Consider the following 25,248-nt stretch of genomic DNA (forward strand, 5'->3'; position numbering starts at 1 on the left):
TAATCAAATCTTTAGCTGTATTTATTGCTCTGCTACTCTTACGCAAATATCCTTTGCCAGTTTTCCAAAGTTTCTCAATGGGACGGAACTGTGTGCAGATTGATGGATTCAAGTTTTTTAGTATAAATTTGATGTCTCTCTAAGAAGAGTGTACCACTCTTCTTAGAATAATGACAAGAAACAAGATTAGGCCAGAACCAACAGGGGACATCGTAACTTCGATAAAATTGCAAAAGTCTAGCTTGCAAGTATTCTTTGATGTAAACATCCGAGTTTAAAGTGGACTGCATATTGCTTGCTAAATTTCAATCTTTAAAAAGCTCTGAAACTTCATACCTTTTGGCTCGTTTTCTGTTCGATAAGCCAGGATTTTGCGTGAATGATTGTCGAATACTAATTGCTGCTTTCTTATCCTTAAAGCCACTTTTTCTTCGATAGATAGAGAGCTCTTGTATTGTTTTATGACCATATAAACAGTAGTTTTGCTAGATTCAGATGCTTTAGCGATTGAAAGTAATGATGCAGAAGGATTTTGTAGATAGTTGTGCAGAATTTTCTTTCGTTTTTCTAACTGTTTCGATGGCATTTTAGTTTAGAGAAACATTTTGACTCGTTTGTTGATGTTTTTAATTAATACTATAATTAATTAATGTAACTACGCGAAAAAAAATAATTTAATAATGTGTTAGTGACAAGTTTTAAAACGAAATTTATCGTTCCAAATTTAACGATCACATGCTTTAGTATAATTTTAAAGATATGAATAACCTTTGATCATTAAACCACGCATCAAATATTTAACAGCATAGTATCAGTATAAAAATATAATATAAAGCAATATATGTAATACTATAATAATATATCTTATATTCATCTTATTTTTGGCACTTATATATTTTATGTTGTTGTGGATGGAATTTCATTCATTTTATTATAAAAACGACAATAAGAGGCAATATGTATATAATAATAATAATAATAATAATAATAATAATAATAATAATAATAATAATAATAATAATAATAGTAATAATGTACACTGTGATAATTGATGAAATCAATTGTGGAGCACAATAACAGAAGATGTTGTGCTATAACAGCTATAAATGTTTTAAAAATAGCATTGTTTACTTTTCAATGTATATAAATATTATTTAGTATTTAATAAATAATTTTTGCAATAATCTGATTTATTAAGGTTATTTTTGAATTGGTCAATTGTTATTGATTCGACAATATGTGGTGGTAAACCATTCCAAGCATTTACGACTCTACACGAAAAGAAATTATATCTAGCATTACTCTTACAGTATGCCTTTGTTAACTTTTGGTTATGACTACGAAAATTGTAAGGTTTTAATTGAACTTTAGATATTGAGTCGTTTATCCAATTTATTTCCTCATAAGCGTTCTGTATTTTATATTGAAAAATAAGATATCCTCTTAAACGACGCTCTTCTAGAGCTGTTAATTTCAATAGCTGAAGCCTTTTTTCATATGGCATTTTTTTAAAAGCTGGTACGAGTTTTGTTGCCCTTCTCTGTACTTTTTCTAACTTTAAAATGTCTTGCTTCAGATAAGGACACCATACTTGGATTGTAAACTCAAGATGGGGTCTTACAAAAGTCGTATATATTTTGTTTGCCATATTTGAGTCAAAATATTTAAAAGTTTGTTTAATAAGAGCAAGCATTTGATTTGATTTTCCGACACCATTATCAATATGACTGGTCCATTTTAAATTAGATTGCATCATTACTCCTAAATCTCGTTCTACTTTTGATGTTGCTAAGATATTATTCTGTTGAATTTCAGCGTCGAACATTGAATAAGTTATACATGGATTTTTAAAGCCAATTTGCATAATTCTACACTTTTCATAGTTAAATTTCATTAACCATAATGACATAAATTTAATAAAAAATAACCATAATGACATAAATTTAATAAAAAAACCATAATGACATAAGCAGGAGATCCAGGTTCGAAACGAGCTCTGGACAAACTTTCGCGTCACGGTATGGAAGGAGGCGTGAACTTCCTGGTTAAATGCACTTCCTCGGTGCTCTGTGACAAGACCGTTAGGACATCTTGGGGCACCTAAAATAAAAATTGAAAAAAAAAAAAATTTCATTAACCATAATATTATCAATATCTAGTTGTAATTTGTTTATACGAATATCTTCATCTGATTTAAAAATATTATATATAGTGGTGTTACATTTGCCATTTTCCATATAAGTGGAATTTGTTCTTCTTTTAAGGATCTTTTGAATAGTAACTTTAGAGGTTTGCAAAAACTATTTTGACATTTTTTTAACACATATGAACTTACACCATCTGCTTCTAATGCCTTATTGACATTTAGTTCACTTAATTTATTTCTAACAATGTCTTGAGTTATTACTGAGTCTATATCTAATTCTAAAATCTTGCTTGTTTTTACTGTAATGTTAGGAAAATTTGTTGGATCTTCTATAACAAATACTGAATGAAAGTTTTCATTGAGGATATTAGCAATATTATCACGATTTGTTTGTAAAGAACAATTTTTATCTGTTATTATATTAATGCCTAACTTTATTTTTCTGTTTGAATTAACATATGCATAAAATAGTTTTGGGTTTTCTTTTGATGACTTAGCTATTTTTTTTTCATAATTTATTCTTTTTGATTTAACTAGATTTTTTATTGTTTTGTTGATTAAAAAATATTGGACTTTTAGCTTCTCACATTTAAAACCATTAGATAATAGTTTGTGCCATAAACTTGTTTTGTTTCTAATTGCTTTTTTTGCTTCTCTATCAATCCAAGGTTTGGGCTGTAATTTGTTATTGAAGTATATATTTTTTTTAGGAATGTATTTGTTGCATAATTCATTATAGATATTTAGGAATATTTCATAGCACTCATTAATACTATTTTTTGCAAAAAAACTTTCCCAATCATTTTCATTAATAGCTTTATGACTGTGTAATTACCAAGTTTATAGTTAAATCCAGATTTCCCAAAATTTGACATTTCATTTTTAACGGTGTTTTTTACAAAATATTTCCAGTTAAGTATTTGGTGTCCATTTCTAGTGTTGCCTAAAGTTGGGTTATGATGGATTTTGTTTATACGTTCAGGTTTTTCTGTTAAAATTAAATCTAAGATATTACCATTAATTAAATCTGCATTATATTTAGGTGATATAACTGCTTGATGTAAGTAGTTATCATTTATATATTCAACAAATTTGGTGGAGTATTTATCATATTTTTTCATGTTTTGAACATTGTTTTTTTTCCATATTATATTTGGATAATTAAAATCTCCTGAAATAAGTAAACCAGAGTACCTATTATGATCAATTTTATTCTTAGCTGCTTCTATTATTTTACAGATACAGTTATTTATTTCTTCAGATGCATCAGGTGGCCGATAAATACAACCAAGTAAAATTTGTTCATCTTTTATACTTAAAATACACCAAATATGTTCAATGTCGTTGTTTTTAGTGAAACTATCATTGGGTGAGTAAACTAAAAAACTTTCTTTTACATAGATAGCAACACCATCTCCATGCGTTTTAACTGAACGACTATTTGATCTATTATTATGGATTATTTGATAACCATTTACATTTGTAACTGAGTTTTCATTAAACCAAGTTTCTGTGATCATATAGATATCAGGTTTAAAGGATGCAATATCTAATAGAAACAAGTCAAATTTATTGTTTAATGATGTAGCATTTGTGTATCTACAACTTAGACAATTTTATTTATATCTATACTATGTTTTTTGGAATTAATTACATCACGAGTCTGAAATTTTTTAACATATTTGGTCAATGTGTTAGCTGCAATGTTTTTTTATTGAATTTATTATTAGACAAATTGGTTTGAATGAATTAATATTTAAACTCATTGATTGCTAATATTGTGTACGTTTAAATTTTTGTAATCTCTGATACCATAATATATCAACGATGCATTAGTAATTGAAGTATTTAGTTCTTTAGTTTGATTTCTTAGTTGATACATAAGGTACCTTTCTGCTTCAGTCATATCAACGTTAAAATAAATACCATTAATTTTGTCCTTGTTATTGTATGCATTTTTCAACATTAAATTTCTACAGGCTTTACTTTCTAATTCAAGAATTATTGGTGCTGATTTACCTTCTATTTTAGATCTTAAAGGTGTCAATTTTTTTATCTTTATATCTTTTGTATTAATTTTAGACATAATTGTGTTTATTTCACTCTGGTCAAACTTTTTTTTCTCTAAAATATCATCATTATTACATTGGGTTATTCCGTAAATTAGTATGTTATTTTCTTTTTTCATTTGTTCTGCTGTTTCATTTGCAATAGTATTGATGATGGTAATTTGCTCTTTAGTCTTCTTAATGTTCTTTCCAGCTACGATGTTCCATTATATATCCTTAGCGGCGAAATAAATGAAACTACTACTACTATATTAATATAAAGCAATATATGTAATGTTTCCATATATAATTTACTATTTTTTTTTTAATAAAGCATATTATAAAATGCTATTAAAGGATAATATTTTGTTGAGTACAAAATCGTTAAAATAATCATTTTTATTACGTTTTGGCAAGACCCTAACTGTTAGAAAAAATATTAAAAAAAAATTCAACAAATTAGTTAAACAATAAATTAATAAAGTTTACCTGCAGTAAAAAAAAAAAAACATACATTCTATTCCTTTAAGAAAAAGGCGAGAGCTGAGAAATTTAAAGATATTTTTAATTATTTTAAAGTCAAAAACAACATATTTTTTACTGATCAATACTGGTTCACTTTCAATTAACCAAATTAACACATTTTTCTATTTTCCAATAGATTAATTTTCAATACAAAAATTCAATAGATTTATAAATAGGCTTTATTTTTCAAATATTTTTCTTTTAAAGTCTTAAGTTGATGAATGTTTTGGCAGCGCTCATCATGGAACATAATTAAGTGAAAACGATTTCGTTCAGTTTAATTTAGAATCTTTTTATAAATATGTATATATATAAAGACTAGACAAAAAATTGTATTTAACTAAATGTTAAACATCTTTGAAAAATTAAACTTCAGTGTATTCGAATGGTTCAGGAGGCTCAGGTTCGTCGTTTTCATCGTCTGCTGTCGATGCAGTAAATGCTATGAACAAAAAAAAAATTATTAATATAATATATATGTATATAAGCATAATATATATGTATATAAGTTCTCGGAATTAGGAAAACAAAAGATTGCTGACTTTACACTGTTTTTGATTGGAATAATAATTTTCAAATGCAAAAATCAAAATGCAAAAAATAGTAATATAAACTGATCCATACATAATTATATATTTTTCATAAAAAAACGTCAGTTGACGTCAGATGACGATGACTATTCTTTATTAGAAAACAATTGTTCGTCAGACTACTGTTAATGTTTTCAATTGTTCTTCATTAATTTAAGTGATATTTTTTAATGTTGGTTTGGTTGTTTTCTGACAAGTTATTTGATGCACCTATTTTTGGATATATTTAATTAACAAATATATTTTCTGAATCCACTATCGAATAATATCTTACAAGGTTAGAAAGTGATTGGCAGTTTACTTATCTATAAAAATACTTTCCACAGAAAAGAAAAGACCCTGATTCCGTATTTAAACTATTACTATTTTAAATATATCTACATCCTGATATGCCTGTTGAACAAAATTTAAATACTTGTTGTATTGGAAAATTTGACAAAAGTTTATGTCGTTTAAGTACTTATTTATGAAAAAAGAGTTTTTACTTTTGCTCAAAACTTTCGATCAAGAGTTTGATTGTCAGGCGAATTTATAATTTGTTTCCACTACAAATCACTGCTGTTGGTTAAATACACGCATTTGCAGTGCTATTGTTTAAATCCTTTTGGTAAGGCCAATCGTTGCAAGGTAGAAAAACACTGTGTAAATATAGTTGAACCTGCTATTGCAACCAACCTCCAGCCATTATCGCATCGTTGTAATGTTGTTTCTCTTTCTTTTTTCTACAAATACTATAATGGGCACTGCTCTAAAGAGCTTGTGCCATCTAATAAAAATTCATTCTCATGTTACTCATTATTCAATTAAGTCTCATTCTTTTACTGTTACTGTTCCTAAGTTCCTCCAAAAACTCTTATTTGTCTAGTTTTTTAACCTAGAGACTGCAGACTCTCTTTGAAAGTTAAAAATAAAGTCCATGTCAAGATAGTGTCTAAACTGCCGCAAAGCTTATTCAAACACTAACTCAAGTGAAAAAATTGACGATACTAATGATATAGATGATATATGATGTTCAAGTGACACTATTAATAGCCTTTCTGAGATTGGAATTTAACCTTTAAGAAAAAAACGTGCTCGTAAGAGAGATCATGCTAGTTATGTAAAAGGAAAAATATGGAAAGTGTAAATAACAGTTACTGAAAAAATAGCTGCTGTTAGTGGTTTATCACCAAATAATAATGCCCTACCACTAAGCAGTGCAAGTGTGGAGTAAGAGAATTGCATTGGCTGGTCAGATTTGAAAATCAAAATTTTTTTGACAAGGCGAAAGGGGAGGGGGAAGGTCAAGAAAAGTTGACGTCAACAACGTTACTTTTTTCAATAAACTTTGTTACTTAAAAAAAGGAAAATTAGACAGCATTTGTAGCCTTGTGTTACACACTTACTAAACCTTCAGCATTTTAATGACTATATTTCTACTTTTAACAACAGTGTTGTGCTTTAAAAATTACCACACACATACATAATTAAATAAGCAAACTCAAGATTTTTACTCGTAACAATTTTTTTTAAAGTTTGTTTTGGTTGGTCTGCTGCGAAAACAAATAAAGATTTATGTAAGTACATAGTCTACATTATATTATTTAAATGTTTATACCAGGGGTCGGCAACCTGCAGCTCGCAAGCCAAATTTGATGTTAAAATTTCGATTTTAAAATGCGGTTCTCCAGCTCCATGCACAAATACTATTTTAATATTAAAACAAGATGTTAGTAGCTCTTTAACAACTGGAAAATTATAAACTTCGGCTCTTCCGTCTTAAAAGATTGCCAACTTTAGGTTTATACAAATTATCAAATGCATTATTTTGTTATACTAGACTTTATTAGAAATAGTTTGCTTTCAATGTGAAATTGGATTAGGTCTAAAGTTAAAGTAAGGAGGAGCGGCACATTCACGGACTGTGACTCTGCACTGTACATAAATTATGATAAATTTAACATTATCTAGGAATAGGGCTGTCAACGGATACACGGGTATCTGTCCGTTGCTTACTACCTGGGCAGGATTATCAAATGCTACCCATTATCCATGCAAAAAAATATATATATATATTTCATAATTTACAGATGATTAATTATATATATCAGTATTATCAAAAAGTTTATATAATTCGTGTTTTAATATTCTTGCCAATAGAATTTTTTATAGATATTCTTAACATTAACTTATGTACATATATGCTTAATAAAATAAATATTTTTAATTTTAGGTCATTTGAATAATTAAAGCTATAATGCAAATTGACAAAGTTGGTATTAGATTGTTAATTGAGACTTGTCGTCGTAATCAGAAGTCTCCATCTGATGCTCACAAATTCATAATTACTGCCTGGGGTAACGATGCAACATCCATTCAAACAGTATACAAGTACTACCAAAAGTATTCTACATCAAACATAAGTGATTATAGTCAATTTTCAGATGAATCGAGGTCAGGTAGACCCAGTACTTCAACAACTATAGACAACATTGAGATCATTCAACAACTGCTTGATGAAGACAAATTTTTAACAATAGAGCAAATTTGTGATGTCATAAACAATTCTTTTGGTTCAGTTTATTCAATAACCACCAAAAAATTGATGAAAAGATCAATTTGTTTACAATAAATCCCATATGGCCTCACCCCAGCAAATCAACAAAATCGGGTTGAACTTGCGCATAAATTTCTGACCATCCTACAAGATGAATTAAATGTTGAACGACGTCTAATTGTTGTGGATGAGAAGTGGATTTATCACAGTTCAATCGGGTGCAAACGCAGTAATCGCGCATGAATTTCAAAGGGTGAAGAAGCTCTGAAACGTATCAGGAGATCACAATTTGATGCAAAAATTATGGCAATTTGCGCTATCTCATTTGATGGCAAGGCCTATGTTGAGGTACTTTCAAATGGACAATCAGTCAATTCAGTAGTGTACATGCTTTTCCTAACAAATATGCATTCTAATTTTGTCAACAAAGGCTTGAAAAGAGTAACATGGAACACAATGCTCCTTCAGCACGATGATGCCAGGCCACACGTGCCTGCTGCAGTCAGAGACTTTCTTGCTGAGAAAAAAGTCACCCGTGTCATTCAACCTTCATATAGCTCCGACTTTAACTTGTTGGACAGACATGCTTTCTCTTCATTTGAATTTTATCGCAAGGATTTGGATTTTCAGACAAAGGAAGAGGTTCAAGAAGCCATGGAGACAAACTTAAGGTCACATTCACATGATCAAATGCAACAGCAACTGGAAAAACTGAAAACAGATTTAAATGAGATTATTTTGAAGCAAAGCAAAAAAATTGATTATATGAACTTTTTGATTGACCCTAGTATATATATATATATATATATATATATATATATATATATATATATATATATATATATATATATATATATATATATATATATATATATATATATATATATATATATATATATATATATATATATACACATATATATATATACATACAGTATCGGACAAAACGAGTGCAACCAAATAATGCTAATTTAGTTTCTTTATATAAAAGTGCTGCATTTTTTCAATTTAGAGAAATAACTATGTAACTATTTGGAGACAAAGTTCTATTCATCACAAATTTGGAGACAAAGTTTTATTCATCACAAAGTTCATTATTTGTACACGAAAATTAATAAATTAATCAAAAGTGTTAAAAAAAGTTGATTTCCTTCTGGACAAAACAAGTGCAACTCGACAAAATATTGACCATGCTGTATTTTGCTATCAATATTTCGTGGCGAATCCTTTGTTGTCGATCACAGCTTTGCATCTTCGAGGCATAGATTCGATCAGGTGATCAATGAAACTTTGTGGAATCGCTGCCCAGGCCTTTTGGATTTGTTCAAACAGTTGATCCTTATTACAAACACCTTCACGATTAATTCTGCGGTTGACAATCTCCCACAGGTTCTCGATAGGGTTGAGATCCGGAGATTGAGGCGGCCAATCCATCACCAATAGGTGGTTGTCTTGAAACCATAGCTTGACTACTTTTGCAGTGTGTTTCGGATCGTTGTCTTGCTGAAAAACCAATTTTATTGGCATATTCCATTCAGCATGAGGTAACATAACATCTTTCAGGATATTTTTATACATGAAACGGTCCATTATTCTAATGTTTCAATGTATTGGACCTAGACCGTTAGCAGAAAAACACCCCCAGACCATTACATTGCCTCCACCATGCTTCACGGTCTTATGGCAGTAACGTAAATTGAGGCGTTTTCCTGCCGGTCGAAGTACATAGCAAATGCCATCGTTCCCAATGATGTTGAACTTTGATTCATCACTGAACAGGACAGTTCGCCATTTCTGCACATTCCAGTCCATATGAAACGTAGCAAACAGGAGTCTTTTCTTCTGGTTTTTTAGTGAAATCAACGGTTTCTTTGCAGGGCGTCGAGAAAACAATCCGGCCTCAACAGCACGTCGTCTGATTGTTCGGTCCGATACAGGCAGCTCTAATTGCTTTTGTATAACGACTGATGATATCCTTCTTGACGGATCTGACGATCATAGAATCCTCTCTAGAAGTGGTGGAACGCGGTCTTCCACCTTTTTTATCTGCTGCCAACTTCCCCGATATTTGGAACATAGTCATGATACGGTCCATTTTTCACGCAATATTTATCACAAATACTTTTTTGTGACATTCCACTTACGTAATCGCCAATATTTTTTTTCTTAGTTCCAATCCAAGACTGTCGGGAGCCATTTTTGCACTTGAAGTCATAAAAATAATAAAAATAAATAATCATGCTTCTCAAGGCTTACCATGTTACATTTACCTTGTGATGATACAATAATGCTCTGTGAAACACAACTTCTTGGTTGGATGTGGACTGTATTGATGTAATGAAACACTTGTTGTATTTCATCTCTTGTATTGATGTTCTTTGATAAAACACTTTGATAAAACTTACTTCGATAAACTGTCTTGATAATACTGACTGATTGACTTCCATATACTGACTGAATTACATGTCGATTTACATGTGTCTTATATAGTAAAATGAACCTGTGTGAACCTGTTCTGGAAGATTCTAGATGCTTCTTTTCGATGCTTCTGGAAGCTTCAGGATGCTTCTGAATGTTTCTGGATATTTCTGATTGCTACTGGATGCTCCCTATGCTTCTTCTGGAAGCTTTTGCATGCTTCTGGAAACTTCTAGATACTTCCTTTAATTATTAAAAAACTTCCATGACATTGTCATAGACTAGACTTAAGAAAATGAAACAAACCAAAAAAGTTGCACTTGTTTTGTCCGCTGCAAAATGGCACTTGTCAACAAAATTCTGCCTGTGTGCTGTCACCTGTCAGCTGATTGCTCATGTCTCGGCATGCTATGACTCCAGACTCCTGAACTGTTTGCTGTGGTATATAGTTTGTTTTGCTTTTAAGACATGTAAAATTAGGAACACTTTTTAGCATTGTTCGATGTTGGTTGCAAATGTTTTGTCCAATACTGTATATATACATATATATATATATATATATATATATATATATATATATATATATATATATATATATATATATATATATATACATATATATATATATATATATACATATATATACGACTTCAAACACTTTCAGGTCGGCATTGCCGAATGCCGACCCTAATTCCGAGGGTTATATATATATATATATATATATATATATATATATTATATATATATATATATATATATATATATATATTACAACACTTGATGTATTTTAAATATAACTCAAAAAAAAAAAAAAAAAAAATAGCAATCATCAAATCAGGTACAAATAGACAGGGAAAAGGAGGGGGGAAGGGTTATACCATCCATCTCCTTTTCAGTTGATTTAAATTTTCTTTAGCGTTATTCATGTTATTTACATTACTTTATTCTTGTTTGTTAAGTTACATTTTAGAAGTATATATTATGAATACCGTTATGTATTTATAAAAATTTGTATATGCATTTGGCACTTATCAATAAATTAATAGTACTTAGTTTCAGAGTAAATTACGCATTTTTGGTTCATAAAACAAAATTAAACACATCTAAAATGAAGTATTTCAAAATTTTTTCTCAGAAATACACTTTTTCGCAAGTTACTGTTGCAAAAGAATTTATTTAGACATAAATTTTTTTTTATCATTGTTTCAAAAAGCAAATTTTTATATTGTTAATATTTAGTGATACTGAAAGTAACATTTAATTACAAACATTTTGGCACATAAAGACGTTTAATTTTTACAATTCTACCCATTTATTAAACAAATTTTCAGAATGGAACTTGAAATGCCTTTTAGCCAAAACGCTTGTTTTGCAAAAAAATAAATAAAAAAATAAAATAGTACTGAAAAAAGTAAAAGAGTATGCTATATTTTGAAATGAGCACTCGCAAAATGAACATTAGCAATTTTAAATATCTTGTTATTTTGGTACAAAAAAAAGTTAATTTCTCGTTATCAATATCCTTTCGAAATAATTTTTCCCCAGAATTTTACAAAACCTTCCGGTTTAAAACTCTAACTTATTTACAAAGTGCGAGCATCAGTTCTTCTATATCTCTAAGGAGATAAACTTTTCCTTCTATGTCAGATGACGCAGGTAATATTAAATCATACAAATCTTTTAAAGAATTTATCAAACGTGCTTGCAAAAACCTGACTGGAATGTAATGGACGATGTTTACACTGTTCCTGTAAATATGAAGTTTACATCAACAGTAGTCTCTCATTTACTATTTGGATACTTTTATGGGTTCTGCTACCAAATAATTACAAAATATACTTCAAAAGACTCACGTTTAAAACAACTATTTCTAACTTTATTTCAATTTTGTTATCTTACATGGTATTTCCAGTCGTAACAAATAAATAAATTCTTATGATTATTGTTTTTATGTTATAACTAGAAAAACTTAAATTAGTTAATATTTAATAATTCATTTAATCTAAAAATAACATATCTGATCTCTTTCATGTGAAGTTGCAATGACTAACAACGAAACAGCTAATGTCTTCAGTGTCTTGTCTTGCCTCAAGAAAAAATCTTTTAAAAAAAATAGTTTGAAATTACTTGCTCCAGCTTAGAGCAATAAAAGAAATGCAACAGAAATTAAATTCTCTCATCTTGTCAGTGAGGACCAACAAAAGATTTGGTTTCAATCACATTAAAAACTGATAGGATAGTCCATTTATGAAGTTTTTAAAGATGAACAGTAAAAATACTATGCTATTGTTTAGTTCTTGAAATGTCATCTGCGGCTAACAAGGAAATAGGTTTCAATGAAAAAACAGATTCTGGATTTTTAATTTTACAAAAATTTGTGAACTCATACATTCTCAACCTATATATCTATAACCAGGTGGTTACAGATTTGTTAATCTATAACCATCTGGGTTTTGGAAACCAATGTGTTTAGATTAATATTCTAATGATAACACTACTTAGTGGTCTTGAAATATTACTAATAAATAAATAATACCATTTAGTGGTCTCAAAATATTACTAATAAATAATACAATTGTTTTGAATGTTTCCATGAAAAGAAGTAATTTTAAGAGGGTTTAGTTTATAAATAATTGTAAAAACCTGAAAATTTCAACAAAAAAATTGTACAACATTTAGAAGTAGCATACTTTGATTGAAGTTTCAAGATTGACTCTTTTTAACATTTGACTATAATCGGGAAAAAAATATTTGCAAATGCCTGTGTGAACATACTGGAATGAAAGAAACAGTTAGAACAACCTGATCAATAGTGTTATCTGAAATTTAAATTTTTATTATCCATTTTACAAGCACATAAATAACTCATTTCAAATTTACTTTTAAATAGTTCATAAACATTAAAGTACTGACAATTTAGGCAAAAAAAATGGAAAAATCAAAAGATCTATCATAATTCATACTGGAAACTATTCCCTCTTGATATTGACAAAAATATACCAGGAACTAAACTGCTTGTCAGGTACTTCTATGTTTTCTTGCATACTTTACCAAAAAAAGTTGACCTTGGGCGTAGCCTTATGAACATAAAGTATCATGACATAAAAAAAGCTGAACAAAAATGAAGAAAATGAAGAAAACCCATGAAGAAAAAAAAATTATTAATTAACAGGATGTTATAACAAGGTCTTGAAAGAGACAGAACGATGACGGTTGACAAGAATTTGATCATAGCGCAAATAAACATGGGTGCAGTTATAAAATTAGGCAGCATATTTGCAAGACACACAAAAACAAACAGAAACAAAAAACACAACTGTGTTTATACTATATTATATTCTAAAACCACCTAAAGTTATTCAAACAGCTTTTAGGAACAAGATCACATATACTGCTCTTAGTTTTTTATTTGATTCAATAACTTATAGTACAAATTATTGAGTAGTGGTATTTCTTGTAAACGTATATAATGTAAACTTATTTTTTGATTGATTTTTGAATCTATTTTCTGTTCAGCATAATATAAAATTTTACTTTATGACCAAGTCTCATAAATATTTGTTATGTTTGCATCTTTTTTTCCTTAAATCATTTAGACAAAATTAAGTGTGTGCACACACCTGCTACCAGGATAAAATTATTGAGAAACTTCCTAATGTAGTAAACTATTGATTATAAAAGTAACTACTGAGCTGAGTAAAACTTAGTAATTACTTTATGGCAACAGCAATAAAAACAAAACTCCAGAACATTGTGCAAATTGAAGAAAAAAACAGAAATATGGTTGGTTAAGGGCTAAACCAGCCTATACAACAAAATTGAATAAAATGATTTATGTAGTATTTCTTTGTATCCAACAATATACTATACTTAAAATTTTTAAGTAGACTGTGCAGCAATTACTTTTATTTTGTTTGGTGTAGCCGATTTTGTTAAAAACTTTTAAACTTTGCTACCACTAAACAATTTTATATGAAGCCAAAATTTTGCTTAGTTAGAAAGAACCTCCTCATCAAAAAAAAAGTTAGACTTGCTACTTATTTAAAAATCATCAGGCAGCTGAAACACTCTAGTATAAAAATATAAATACATATATATATATGTATATATATATATATATATATATATATGTATATATATATATATATATATATATATATATATATATATATATATATATATATATATATATATATATATATATATATATATATATATGTATGTATATATATATGCATGTATATACATACATATATTATACATATACACACTCAAACCTCTTTTTGTGCGGTAGATAGGGCCGCATAAAAGAAAACGCAGAAAAAAAAAATCACATAAAACTTCAGGAGTGCCTATAAAAAATAGTTTTCGAAACAATATTAAAAACATTTTTTTTATGCGGTCCGCATCTAACCGCATAAAAAAAATTTTACTCTTTGCATTGCTACACAAAAATTCAATTCAACTCTTATATAAAAAATATTTAAAAGTTAACGTTGTAACGCAATTTGTGGTTGCATGTTCATAACAGTAACTATATAATGACATATGTACATACATATTACAGATTTTAATCGTTGAGATTGAAATTATTGCGCGTTCAAAAATTAAACTATATGAGATCGCACAAAAAAAATCGCATAAAACAAAACGCACAAATAAAGTATTGCATAAAAAAGGATCGCATAAAAAGAGGTTTGAGTGTATATATATTTGTGTGTGTTTGTGCGTGCGTGTGTGTGTATGTGTGTGTGTGGATATATGTATATACACACAGAAACAACTTTTAGAAGCAAAAATCAATAATTTAAAATATCATATCAAAGAAAATGTCAAAACAACAAAAACAACAAAAAAAACACACCAGGTAAAGGTTCAATTAAATCTTCAGCTTCATTCTTCTTTGTGTCTTTCATAATAATGATTCCTCCTACAGAAACCTATGAGGAAGTAATTTTAATAAAGAATTATAATTAATTTAATAAGGAGCAATCACAATACCTTTGACATGAAAAATTATAGAAAATCCTGAAAATTTTAAAGCTACTGGAACAGTCAATAGATTAAACAATATTTTAAAAAACTATGAAATGTTTTTTTCTTTTTTTACATTTTTTACATTATGATATTTTATACTTAAATTGGTGAGCAGGTGTTTAAACTCAATTACAAATTTTACTAAAAAAAAAAAGGTAATTATATAGCTTCTATCACAAAACTTAAAAATTATAAAAATAATATTAGTTCCACCTAATTTAATAACTTCTGGAATTCTGGAAAAAAAAAAAACAAAAACAGAAAAATAAAGAATTGTTTCTAAATGAATTTAAGATGTTAATTTTGCATCAATTAGAACCAACATAAAATTGTTCAAACATAAAAAATGTTGTTGATCAAGTAGCATACGAGAATGTTTAAAAATAATGAAATTAATAACTCAACATGCTTTTCTTACAGGGTTTACTGAGTTTTTTTAAATCTTTTTGAAGGGTAATTAAATCTTTTTAAATAATTATTTAACCCTTTTAAAAAGTAATTTAATCCTTTTAAAAAGTAACTTAATCTCAGAAAGATAATTAAGTTAAATGTTATGTTTTGTGAGAAAATGATTTCTATTTACCAAATTTATATTAAAATCAACAAAATATAAAATTACACTTGAATAAAATTTTTTAACTAAAAACTTTATTTTCAAATATTTAACAGCCTACTCCTTGGCATGATTAAAAAAATCAATACAATCATTTGTTGTAATGCCATCAACTCCATTTGAAATAGATGCTATTAAATCTTTGTTGGTATTCTGATTTTTAGATTTGATTATATTTTTCCATTTGGAAAACACCTCCTCAATAGGATTTAATTTTGGCTATATGGTGGTGTAAACAACAAATAAAAATCTTGTGATTCTATAACTCTCCGAACATCATCACCTTTATAAATAGAACAGTTATCCATAATTAAAATTGTGTTTATAAATCCATCATTTATTAAGACCATCATTAGGGTATTTAAAAAAGACAAAAAAGACTATATTGTAAGCGCCATCCTTCGTTTGATAACATAAAATTCTTGATTTTGAAACTGTGGCCAAAACTACTTGATTTTTTAATTGTATAGTTCTGACCACCTTTTGCTGTGTTGTATTTACTTCACATCTTCCATATTTGTTTCTAGTCGATTTACTTACACCAAAATCATCCAAAAAAACTATATTTTCATCATTAAGAGCTAAATACTCACAACAATAATTATAACGCGCTTCAATATTAGACTCTGTATCAATTGCAGCGGGAATAAGCTGACAACAGTTAAAAGAATAATATTGTGAAATTATATTATATAAAGAATTATATTGTGAAATGGCTTTGTTTATAGTTGTTAAAGATACATTACCATTTTTGTCAACATGAATTTTCTTTTAATTTCTTAAGAATTATTGAACAACCGGATCAATTTTATCTTTAATGAATTCAATATGCGCACCATAGAACTTTTGTTGAGGACCTCTTCTTGATTGTAAACAGGCTATCCAACCAATTTTTTTAAAAAGATGTATAATTGACATAACAGTTTTAACATTTATTTTGAGCTCTTCGGATATTTGCTTTGGTCTTTTATGGTCTTCAAACTTTCTTATAATAAGTCTCTATTGTGCATCTGTAATTGTATTATTATTTACTTTCTAGCAACCGTTGGCAAATTTGGCATTTTTATCTCTTCAATATTATATGTCAAATTTATGTTTTCTGAATGTTCTTTTTGAATATTACTATCTTCCTGCATTAATTTATAAATAAGTGTTTTTGATCAAAATGATTAAACTACTTTTTAAAAGGATTAAATAATTATTTAAAAAGATTTAATTACCCTTCAAAAAGATTAAAAAACTCCGAAAACCCTGGTTCTAAAGAAAATATTGCAAACAAACAGCTTTCCTACTTTTACACTGAAAAATAGGAAAATATGTGCAAAGTGGGCATAAATTTTTTTTCTTTTGTATTTTATAAGTTATGCAAGTTTAATCCCATTCGTGTATATATATATATATATATATATATATATATATATATATATATATATATATATATATATATATATATATATATATATATATATATATATATACACATATATATATACATATATATATATATTTTTACATAGAGAAAAAACAACTTTTTATTGAACTATAAGTTTCATGCCTATATGGCAATCATTAGCCATGTAAAAAACAAACAAAAAATGTTAATAAAATTACAAAATACAGTGGAGCAACATATGACATCTTTATGGAGACAAAACAAGAAAACATAAAAGAAAAATTATAAATAAATCAGTTAATCACCAGTATCATAAAACGTATCATAAAACGAGAGAAGGAAGTAAGAAAGGAATTTTATGATACTGGTGATTAGCTGATTTTTATGATACTAGTGATTAGATTATTTATAAATAATTTTTCAATGACGTTTTCTTGATTTGTCTCCATAGAGACGTCAGATTTTGCTCCACTGTATTTTGTAATTTTCTTAACGCTTTTTTGTTGGTTTTTAATATAGTACATGGATTATTACCATATAGGCATGAAACTTATATTTCCATGAAATGTTATTTTTTTTTTCTATGTTAATAAAAAAAAAATATATATATATATATACCGCTCTATTTAGAAAGTTGTTTATTTTCTTTATTATTGAGCACTCTTAACCAAAATAGAGTTTTGTATTATTATTGTAATACAACATTAAACATCAATCGATATATATATTTTACTTTTTAAAAATGCTGTTAAAACAGCATTTAAAAAAAGCAAGAAACAAAATTTCCAATGCCTAAGTTACTTATAAAAAAAATTTTAAGTAACTTAGGCATTGGAAATTTCAGAATGGTTATCATAAATGCTAGAACAAAAATTTTTGTTTTTTGTGTTGTTTTGAGGTGTCCCAAAATTTTTTAAATTAACAATATTTTGGTTTTTATATCATTTATTCAGGTTATTGAACATATTTGTTTAAAATTTCAATCAGTCTGGGTGTTGATTTAGTTGAAAGTTATGATATATGACTATAAATATATGTTTCTAGCGTGAGTGTTGCCTGTGAAAAGCTCAACCACATTTAAGTAAAACTTCTTTTAAAAAAACTTTCAAAATATTATTGTCTTAACACCTAAATTTTCTAGTATGTAGATAGTAGTATGTAGCGGTATGCCGTAGAGCATTTGCTTCTTAAACGAGAAGTTCTGATTTCAACTTTTAACCAGGCTAAGCAAATCTGTGGGGAAAAAAATTTCACTACACCCTATTTTTGATCTTACAAAAACTCCAAATCTTTAAAGTTATCCTTGTCAAATCATTTTTTATCAGCTATAACTATGTTCTTCAAATTTGGTATGCCAACTCTTTTCAAGACTTTTGTCAAGACTTTTTAAAAGTTTAACTTTAAACTCTCTCTGATTTGTTAAATCTTTACCAAAGGCTTTATTCATCATCCTCTAGATTGAATTACAGCTTGTCTACTTATAAAAGTTTCAGCGATTTATTAAACCCTGCTTTTCCAGACTTTCTTAATGTTAGCTAAAACATATTTACAATCAGATTCTAGACATCTTTCAACTTTTTACTGAGAGAAATTTACAAAATTAATGTTATGAGCTGGTTCGAATTGAAAGTTTAGATTGCAGGTGTTGTATATAATATCAATGTATTGATATTATATACAACACCTATTGGTATATTGATTGATTGATTGATATTGGTATTGAGATTGATATTGGTATTGAGATTGATATTGAGATTGATATTGGTATATTGATATTGGAGGCTGAAAATCTAGAAACAACAATCTAAAACAACGAACTATTTCTTAATTATATTATTTATATATTATTTAAACAACAATCTAAAACAACAATCTATAACAATCTTTCTTTATTTTATTAGTTATCAACCTATCTTGCCCAATTTTTACTTTATTTTACAGCCCAATTTATACAATTTTTGTTTTTCATTGTTATTATTTATTGTCATTGATAATTCTATTTAATACAAATAGCATTTAAAATTTACATTTGTAAATCAAAAATATTATCAACTGTGCTTACAACTTAAAAAGAAATTGTTTTTAGTCATTTTGAGAGCAAAGAAAAAATGATCCAATATGATTCTTTGGATATAACTTTAACATATTTGCTTTAAGTTTAGGATGTTTTGTTTTTTTAGATTCTAAAATTGTTTTCTACCTGAACCTAATAAGTATATATCCATTCCTTTATGTTTTGTTAAATGATTTACTTAATAATAAAGTAGTGTGCGATTTGATGTGAACATGTGCAAAATAAAGAATTTTTTATGATTGCAACACTGCATAGTCACATACAAAGAGATCTTGCATTTAGTGGCTATCTTAGTTATGTGAATTATACAAACAAAAGATAAAGGCAGTGTTACAGGTGTAGTTTTGAGACAACAAAATCAAAGAAAACAGTAAAAAAAATTTATAAAATCTGACAACAAAAATAGTCAAATTATAAAATATAAATGCCAAGAAGAATATCTGGAGTAATTAAAAATAATAAAAATAATAAAAATAATGGTCGATACACATAAAATAATTATTAAATTAATGGTTTTTTTTTAAATAAAATGTGTTTATTTGTTTAAAAGGTGTTTTTTTTGTTTTAAAAGGTATAAATGGTTTTCTGTGTTGCAAACCCATGATCACATTAATTAGCACACTGCTGTAAGTAACTCATTAAAAAATAGATAGCGGGACTAAATTTAAAAAGAAAGAAAGTAATAAGGTCACACTCTGAACACAAGTGCATATATATACTGTTTTATAAAAGAAAGAAATATCAGAATTATAATAACTAAAATAAACCATATTAGCATTAATCACTATGACAATATTGGACACTGTAATCTTTAACTTAAAAAAACTTACAGGTTTTAATGGCTGATATCGACAGTCTGTAGCCATAGTCAACTTTTTAAGTTGTGCAGGCATAACACGAGCTGGATTTTCTAATATCTCAAAATCAGGTTCATCTTTTTTTTTATCCTTCCCTTCTTTATTATCACCTTTATCAGTTTCATCTATATCTTTTTCAATACTATTTGCAGATTCTTTTTCTTTGTCAGATCCAGGTTCCACTTTAGAACTAGTTTCAGTATTCTTTTCCTAAGTTAATAGTTTTAAATGAAAAAATTAATGAAGCAGAAAATATTTCATGCTTATTTCATTTTATCAAGACTTATACCTGTTCCATTGGCTCTTCAAAACGACCTTTTCTATACTGGCCTTTCATTCTATGAGAAATGGACAAAATAGCTGTACTGACTTTTTCTTTTTCTTCTTTTTTTGGAGGTTGTAATAATTCGGGATATGCATATGTTGATGGTTTAGCATTTGAACGTAGTTGGAGTTTAGGCATCTAAATAAAAAAACAATAGTGAAGTTTATACATCAATACAATGCAAACTAAAATATTTAGTTCCTAAACAGTAATACATTTCTTACATTTTACGTTAAAACAGTACAGTAAGAAACAGAACTACAATAAAACAGTAAAGTATTATAAAAAATATACAAATACACACACACAGATCAAATTTCAGAAACCGCAACCTGACTGTTAATTTTGAATTAGAAGTAATCAAGTAACTTAATTACAAGTTTCAATTAACTTAGGTAATTGTTTAAACGACTCAGGTAAATTAATATTACTTAAGTAAAATCAAGTAATTTTTTGTCAAATATATTAAACAGAAAAACGGTATTTTGAAAAAATTTATTAAAGTATTTGAAAAGTCAGAATTTGAAAAAGCAGTGTTTGAAGAATCAAATGACTGCTAAAAAAAAAAGTTGAGCTATGTTATGTTTTGTTATACTAATATAGTACTATCACACAATAATGAATGTAATATTTCATTGTTTGGAAAAAAACTAAAAACTGAGTAATTTTTTCTCATTACTTGAACACTTCTAGTAATAAGCTTACAAATTTGTAACACTAGAATACAAACAATATAACATTCAAACAATTTTTATTTTGTGCACATTTCAAGTTATACATAATGCTTACAAAAATGTTTCAATAACACACTGACCTTTAAATTTGTATTGAGACCAATTAGACATGTGGGAGTGAACGCTAGTGACAAGAAATGTGAAAGAGGGAACCAATACCAAAATTGTGAAAAAACAAAAATTCCAACAATGCTTGGCATATGATTTTGCCCAGCACGTGATTGAAAAGATACTGTTGCATTCCTGCCACCTATGTAAAAAAGACAGCAAAAATAGTCAAATTATAAAATATAAATTGTTAAAAAAATAATTAGGCAATTTTTATTTATACTTTTGTTTATTTGTATAATGAATTTTATTTTAACTTTAAATTTTCTATGAATTTCTTATTTTATAAATCAAATACATTTAATATAATCAATAATGAAAAAATTTTCCACTCTCTTATTATATTACTTAATCTTTTACATAAAGAGATTTACTTATTGCTGTTTATACTTATCTCTGTTTACACTTATTTAGTATAATTTTTTATTTTACTTTGTTATTATTTGTAAATTTTATTATCTTAACGCATAATATAATTGATCAATTTTTAATTTACATACATTTACCTAATTATCTACCTGCCAAGATGTCTTGACTAAACATTATATGCTATTGAAAGTTTAGTTGCTATGTTAAAAGAAATAAACTTTAAAAGAGTAAACTTTTGATATAAGCAAATCTACTGAGTAAAACATTGACTGGGTCAGGTTATTATCTTCTGCATTATTTCAGTTTGTAAAACATATTTAACTACTTTTTGTATCGGTTGATAATTTTATAAAACTATCCATCGTATTTAGTTTTATTATCTATTAACTTTTCAGCCAATTTGGAACTTATAATGAAATCGGCTCTTATTGTGGCACTTATATTGTGCAACACTTTGAATATTATATAGATCTTTATTTATTTTGTGCAACACTTTGAATATTATAGATCTTTATTTGAATATTATATAGATCTTTATTTGAATACCATATAGATCTTTATTTGAATATTATATAGATCTTTATTTGAATATTATATAGATCTTTATTTGAATATTATATAGATCTTTATTTATTTTGTGCAACACTTTGAATATTATAGATCTTTATTTGAATATTATATAGATCTTTATTTGAATATTATATAGATCTTTATTTGAATATTATATAGATCTTTACTTGAATATTATATAGATCTTTATTTGAATATTATATAGATCTTTATTTGAATATTATATAGATCTTTATTTGAATATTATATAGATCTTTATTTGAATATTATATAGATCTTTATTTATTTTGTAACAATGTAATTAAATTTTTTAGTAACAAAATCTGATAAAATCTAAATTGTTTCTATTTTAATTCAATTTATTTTACTAATATATAACTAATTGTCAGCAATTGTATTTTGCTAACTCCTTAATTAAAACTAATGTGACAAAATCCAAATTAAAATGTTTTTTATACTGTGATATTAAATAAAATTGCATCAGCCGCTTTCAAATACCATTTTTCTAAAAAATTTAAACCATTGTTTACAATAAACATGTATGGTAGTAAATATCATTTTTTCTTATTGAAAATGTAATTTTTGCAAAAAAAGAAAACATGTTTACTAGTTATAAACTTTTTATGACAATTTGTAAACAACATGTTCTTCTAGTAACATTTTAAATAGTGGAAATGATTTTTTTTAAATGATGACCGTCTTTAAAAAAAATAATTTCAAGGAAAGTTTTTATATTTCAAATACTTAAACTTATTTAAAACTTTTTTATATTTGCATAGATATTCATATTTTTGTTCATCTGATTTTATGATATAATTATTAAATAAATTTTAAATAGTTTTAATTTGATTATGTTTTAAAATTGAGTTAATTAAATATATTTTATTTAACTACGTGGCAATAAATAAAAAAACTCATTAAAACTTGATAGCTTTCAGATGATACGATTTTAAAACCTTCAAACACAACTTTTATTTTGGTTTTCAGAAACCAGATACCTGGAACTTGAATACTTGTATGTAAAAATGTAATGCTTTAAATTTGTTACTGTTTTTTACTCTGCCATAAAGAGTTAGGAGAAGCTTTCTTTACCATAACTAGACAATTGCCTGAGTGCTTGTAAAGGGTTTAGTAAAACAGTTAATTTATATGTCACTGATTTTATTTCATTGAAATTATTTTGCATGAAATACTTCTATCAAGTGCCCAAAATTAAATCATCTTATGTGAAACAAGCTACAAGTACTGTTATAATGCAAAAATTTTTAACTGGAAGTTGAGCATTGAAGCAAACTATTATCTTTTGTTAAGCTTACTAAAACACAACCCTGTGTGACTTGTCATTTCACAATACTGCGTGACTTGTCATTTCAGCAAAGTTGCATCCATTGAGTCGAATTCAGTACCAATGGTTTCTTATAGACAGTATAAACTGATTACTGAATGTAACTAACTTTCTTGACAACTTATCTGAGAAGATACACTAATTCATAACTTGATCTCTCTAACTTAAACTCTAAACTAGAGCAGAGACATAATATAGATAAAGAGACAAATCTTTTTTTTTTTTTAATGGCAAAAATACCAAAACTAATTAGAAACTTTTGTAGAAAATTTGATAACATTGTTAAAAAGGGCATTTCCAAAAAAACATAACCGGAAACCCATATATGCTTTTCTATTATTTTAATAAAAATAAAACTGGCAATCTTCAATTTACTCTTATTTAATTCAAATCTAAATAAATATTTTGTAAACATAAAATGGTTAAAATGGTATACACTAGTAATATTGTCAAAGAACAAATTAAGTTTGAAGAAGGAGTCATGTATGGAACAGAAAAATGCTAATTTTAGTTACTGATATATATATATTTTTCATATGTATATATATATGTATATTTTTCAAACTATTGTGACATTAACACGCAAAAAAGATAAAATTATAAAAATATATATACTTAATTTATTAAGGTAGCATAAAAAATGATAAAAATATTTTTGCTATAACTGTTCATTAAGAAGATCATAACAGTACACATATTGCTTTAAGTCCCTGGTTCTAATTGTTAAAATAAGGAAAAATAAAAAATCATGCACAGAAATGAAAATGCCTAACAAATAAATGAAAACACAAAACAAATTTGTAAAATGAAAATAAGTATACATAAAAATAAAATAAAAAAACTCAAAAAAGCTACAAAAAGTCCATAAAAAAAACATGAAAGCGAAAAAACAGGATTTATTTTTAACAACTTTAATCTTTTTAGAAAATACAAACTAAGGTTATCTAGAGCTAGTTTTGCAGGTTATTTAGACTTTCATGAAAATAAAAAAAATCATGGATAATACAACTAATACATAATTTAAAAACTTAAAATATAATAACTGTTAACCTGCATCAATAATTCCTTGAGCAAGAATAGCACCAAACTTAGATATACTATCTTCATGCTTATCAGCAATTATTGTTGCGTAAGATTCTCTGATTTGTTTTGCCTAAAAAAAAATTAAAAAAAAGCTTACACTAGTCATTAAAATGCACAGTAGTCAAAGAATAACACTTTTGGAGTAAAAATAAAGATTACTTTTACTTTTTTTGATACTTATACAAATTTTTATGAGAAACAAAAATCATTTTGGAGATCATTAAATATAATGGCTTTATAGCATGACTACAACAACTTCACAATTCCGGTTAAATATAATGACATCACCTTCCTCTGCTAGACAGCCTATTCACCGGTAACATATCATAGGCTATATCTCATCTTTCTAGATTATCTTTGTTCTTTTTTCTTTGAATAGGATGATAAATAATAATGAATAATGATGTTGCATGTGCTTATATTCCAAAAATCTACTTGTGTTCCAGTTGTTTTTCACTCAATTGATCTATCAATTGG

General features: G+C 27.0%; 2 protein-coding genes across 2 annotated transcripts in view; both read right to left on the reverse strand.

Annotated features, from left to right (window-relative positions):
- Positions 1 to 1,150: 1,150 nt before the first annotated feature.
- On the reverse strand, positions 1,151 to 4,232 carry LOC136074366 (uncharacterized). The gene is made up of 4 exons (XM_065786672.1): positions 4,036 to 4,232; positions 2,938 to 3,751; positions 2,222 to 2,821; positions 1,151 to 1,873 (listed from the first exon to the last, which is right to left on the reverse strand). Exons 1-4 carry the CDS (start codon positions 4,230 to 4,232, stop codon positions 1,151 to 1,153), a joined length of 2,334 nt encoding a protein of 777 aa, XP_065642744.1.
- Positions 4,233 to 4,985: 753 nt separating this feature from the next.
- The window catches only part of LOC100199064 (26S proteasome non-ATPase regulatory subunit 1), an 85,541-nt gene continuing 65,278 nt past the window's right edge, over positions 4,986 to 25,248 (reverse strand). The window contains exons 26-31 of the mRNA XM_065787984.1: positions 24,739 to 24,841; positions 21,377 to 21,546; positions 20,527 to 20,700; positions 20,211 to 20,447; positions 15,128 to 15,203; positions 4,986 to 5,161 (exon numbers count right to left, since the gene is read on the reverse strand). Coding sequence (XP_065644056.1) covers positions 5,085 to 5,161; positions 15,128 to 15,203; positions 20,211 to 20,447; positions 20,527 to 20,700; positions 21,377 to 21,546; positions 24,739 to 24,841 — 837 coding nt within the window. The 3' untranslated portion in view covers positions 4,986 to 5,084. The remainder of the gene's footprint in view (positions 5,162 to 15,127; positions 15,204 to 20,210; positions 20,448 to 20,526; positions 20,701 to 21,376; positions 21,547 to 24,738; positions 24,842 to 25,248) is intronic.

This window comes from Hydra vulgaris, chromosome 01 (genome assembly GCF_038396675.1).
Source record: "Hydra vulgaris chromosome 01, alternate assembly HydraT2T_AEP".
NCBI classification, from domain to species: domain Eukaryota; kingdom Metazoa; phylum Cnidaria; class Hydrozoa; order Anthoathecata; family Hydridae; genus Hydra; species Hydra vulgaris.

Bases quoted from the DNA above. Each gene is read 5' to 3' on its own strand.
- LOC136074366 (XM_065786672.1), bottom strand. From the start codon at position 4,232: ATGTCTAAAATTAATACAAAAGATATAAAGATAAAAAAATTGACACCT. The intron at 3,752-4,035 runs GTACCTTATGTA...AAATTGTCTAAG, and splicing joins GATATGACTGAAGCAGAAAG to TTGTAGATACACAAATGCTA. The intron at 2,822-2,937 runs GTTTTTTTGCAA...AACAAATTACAG, and splicing joins TAATGAAAATGATTGGGAAA to CCCAAACCTTGGATTGATAG.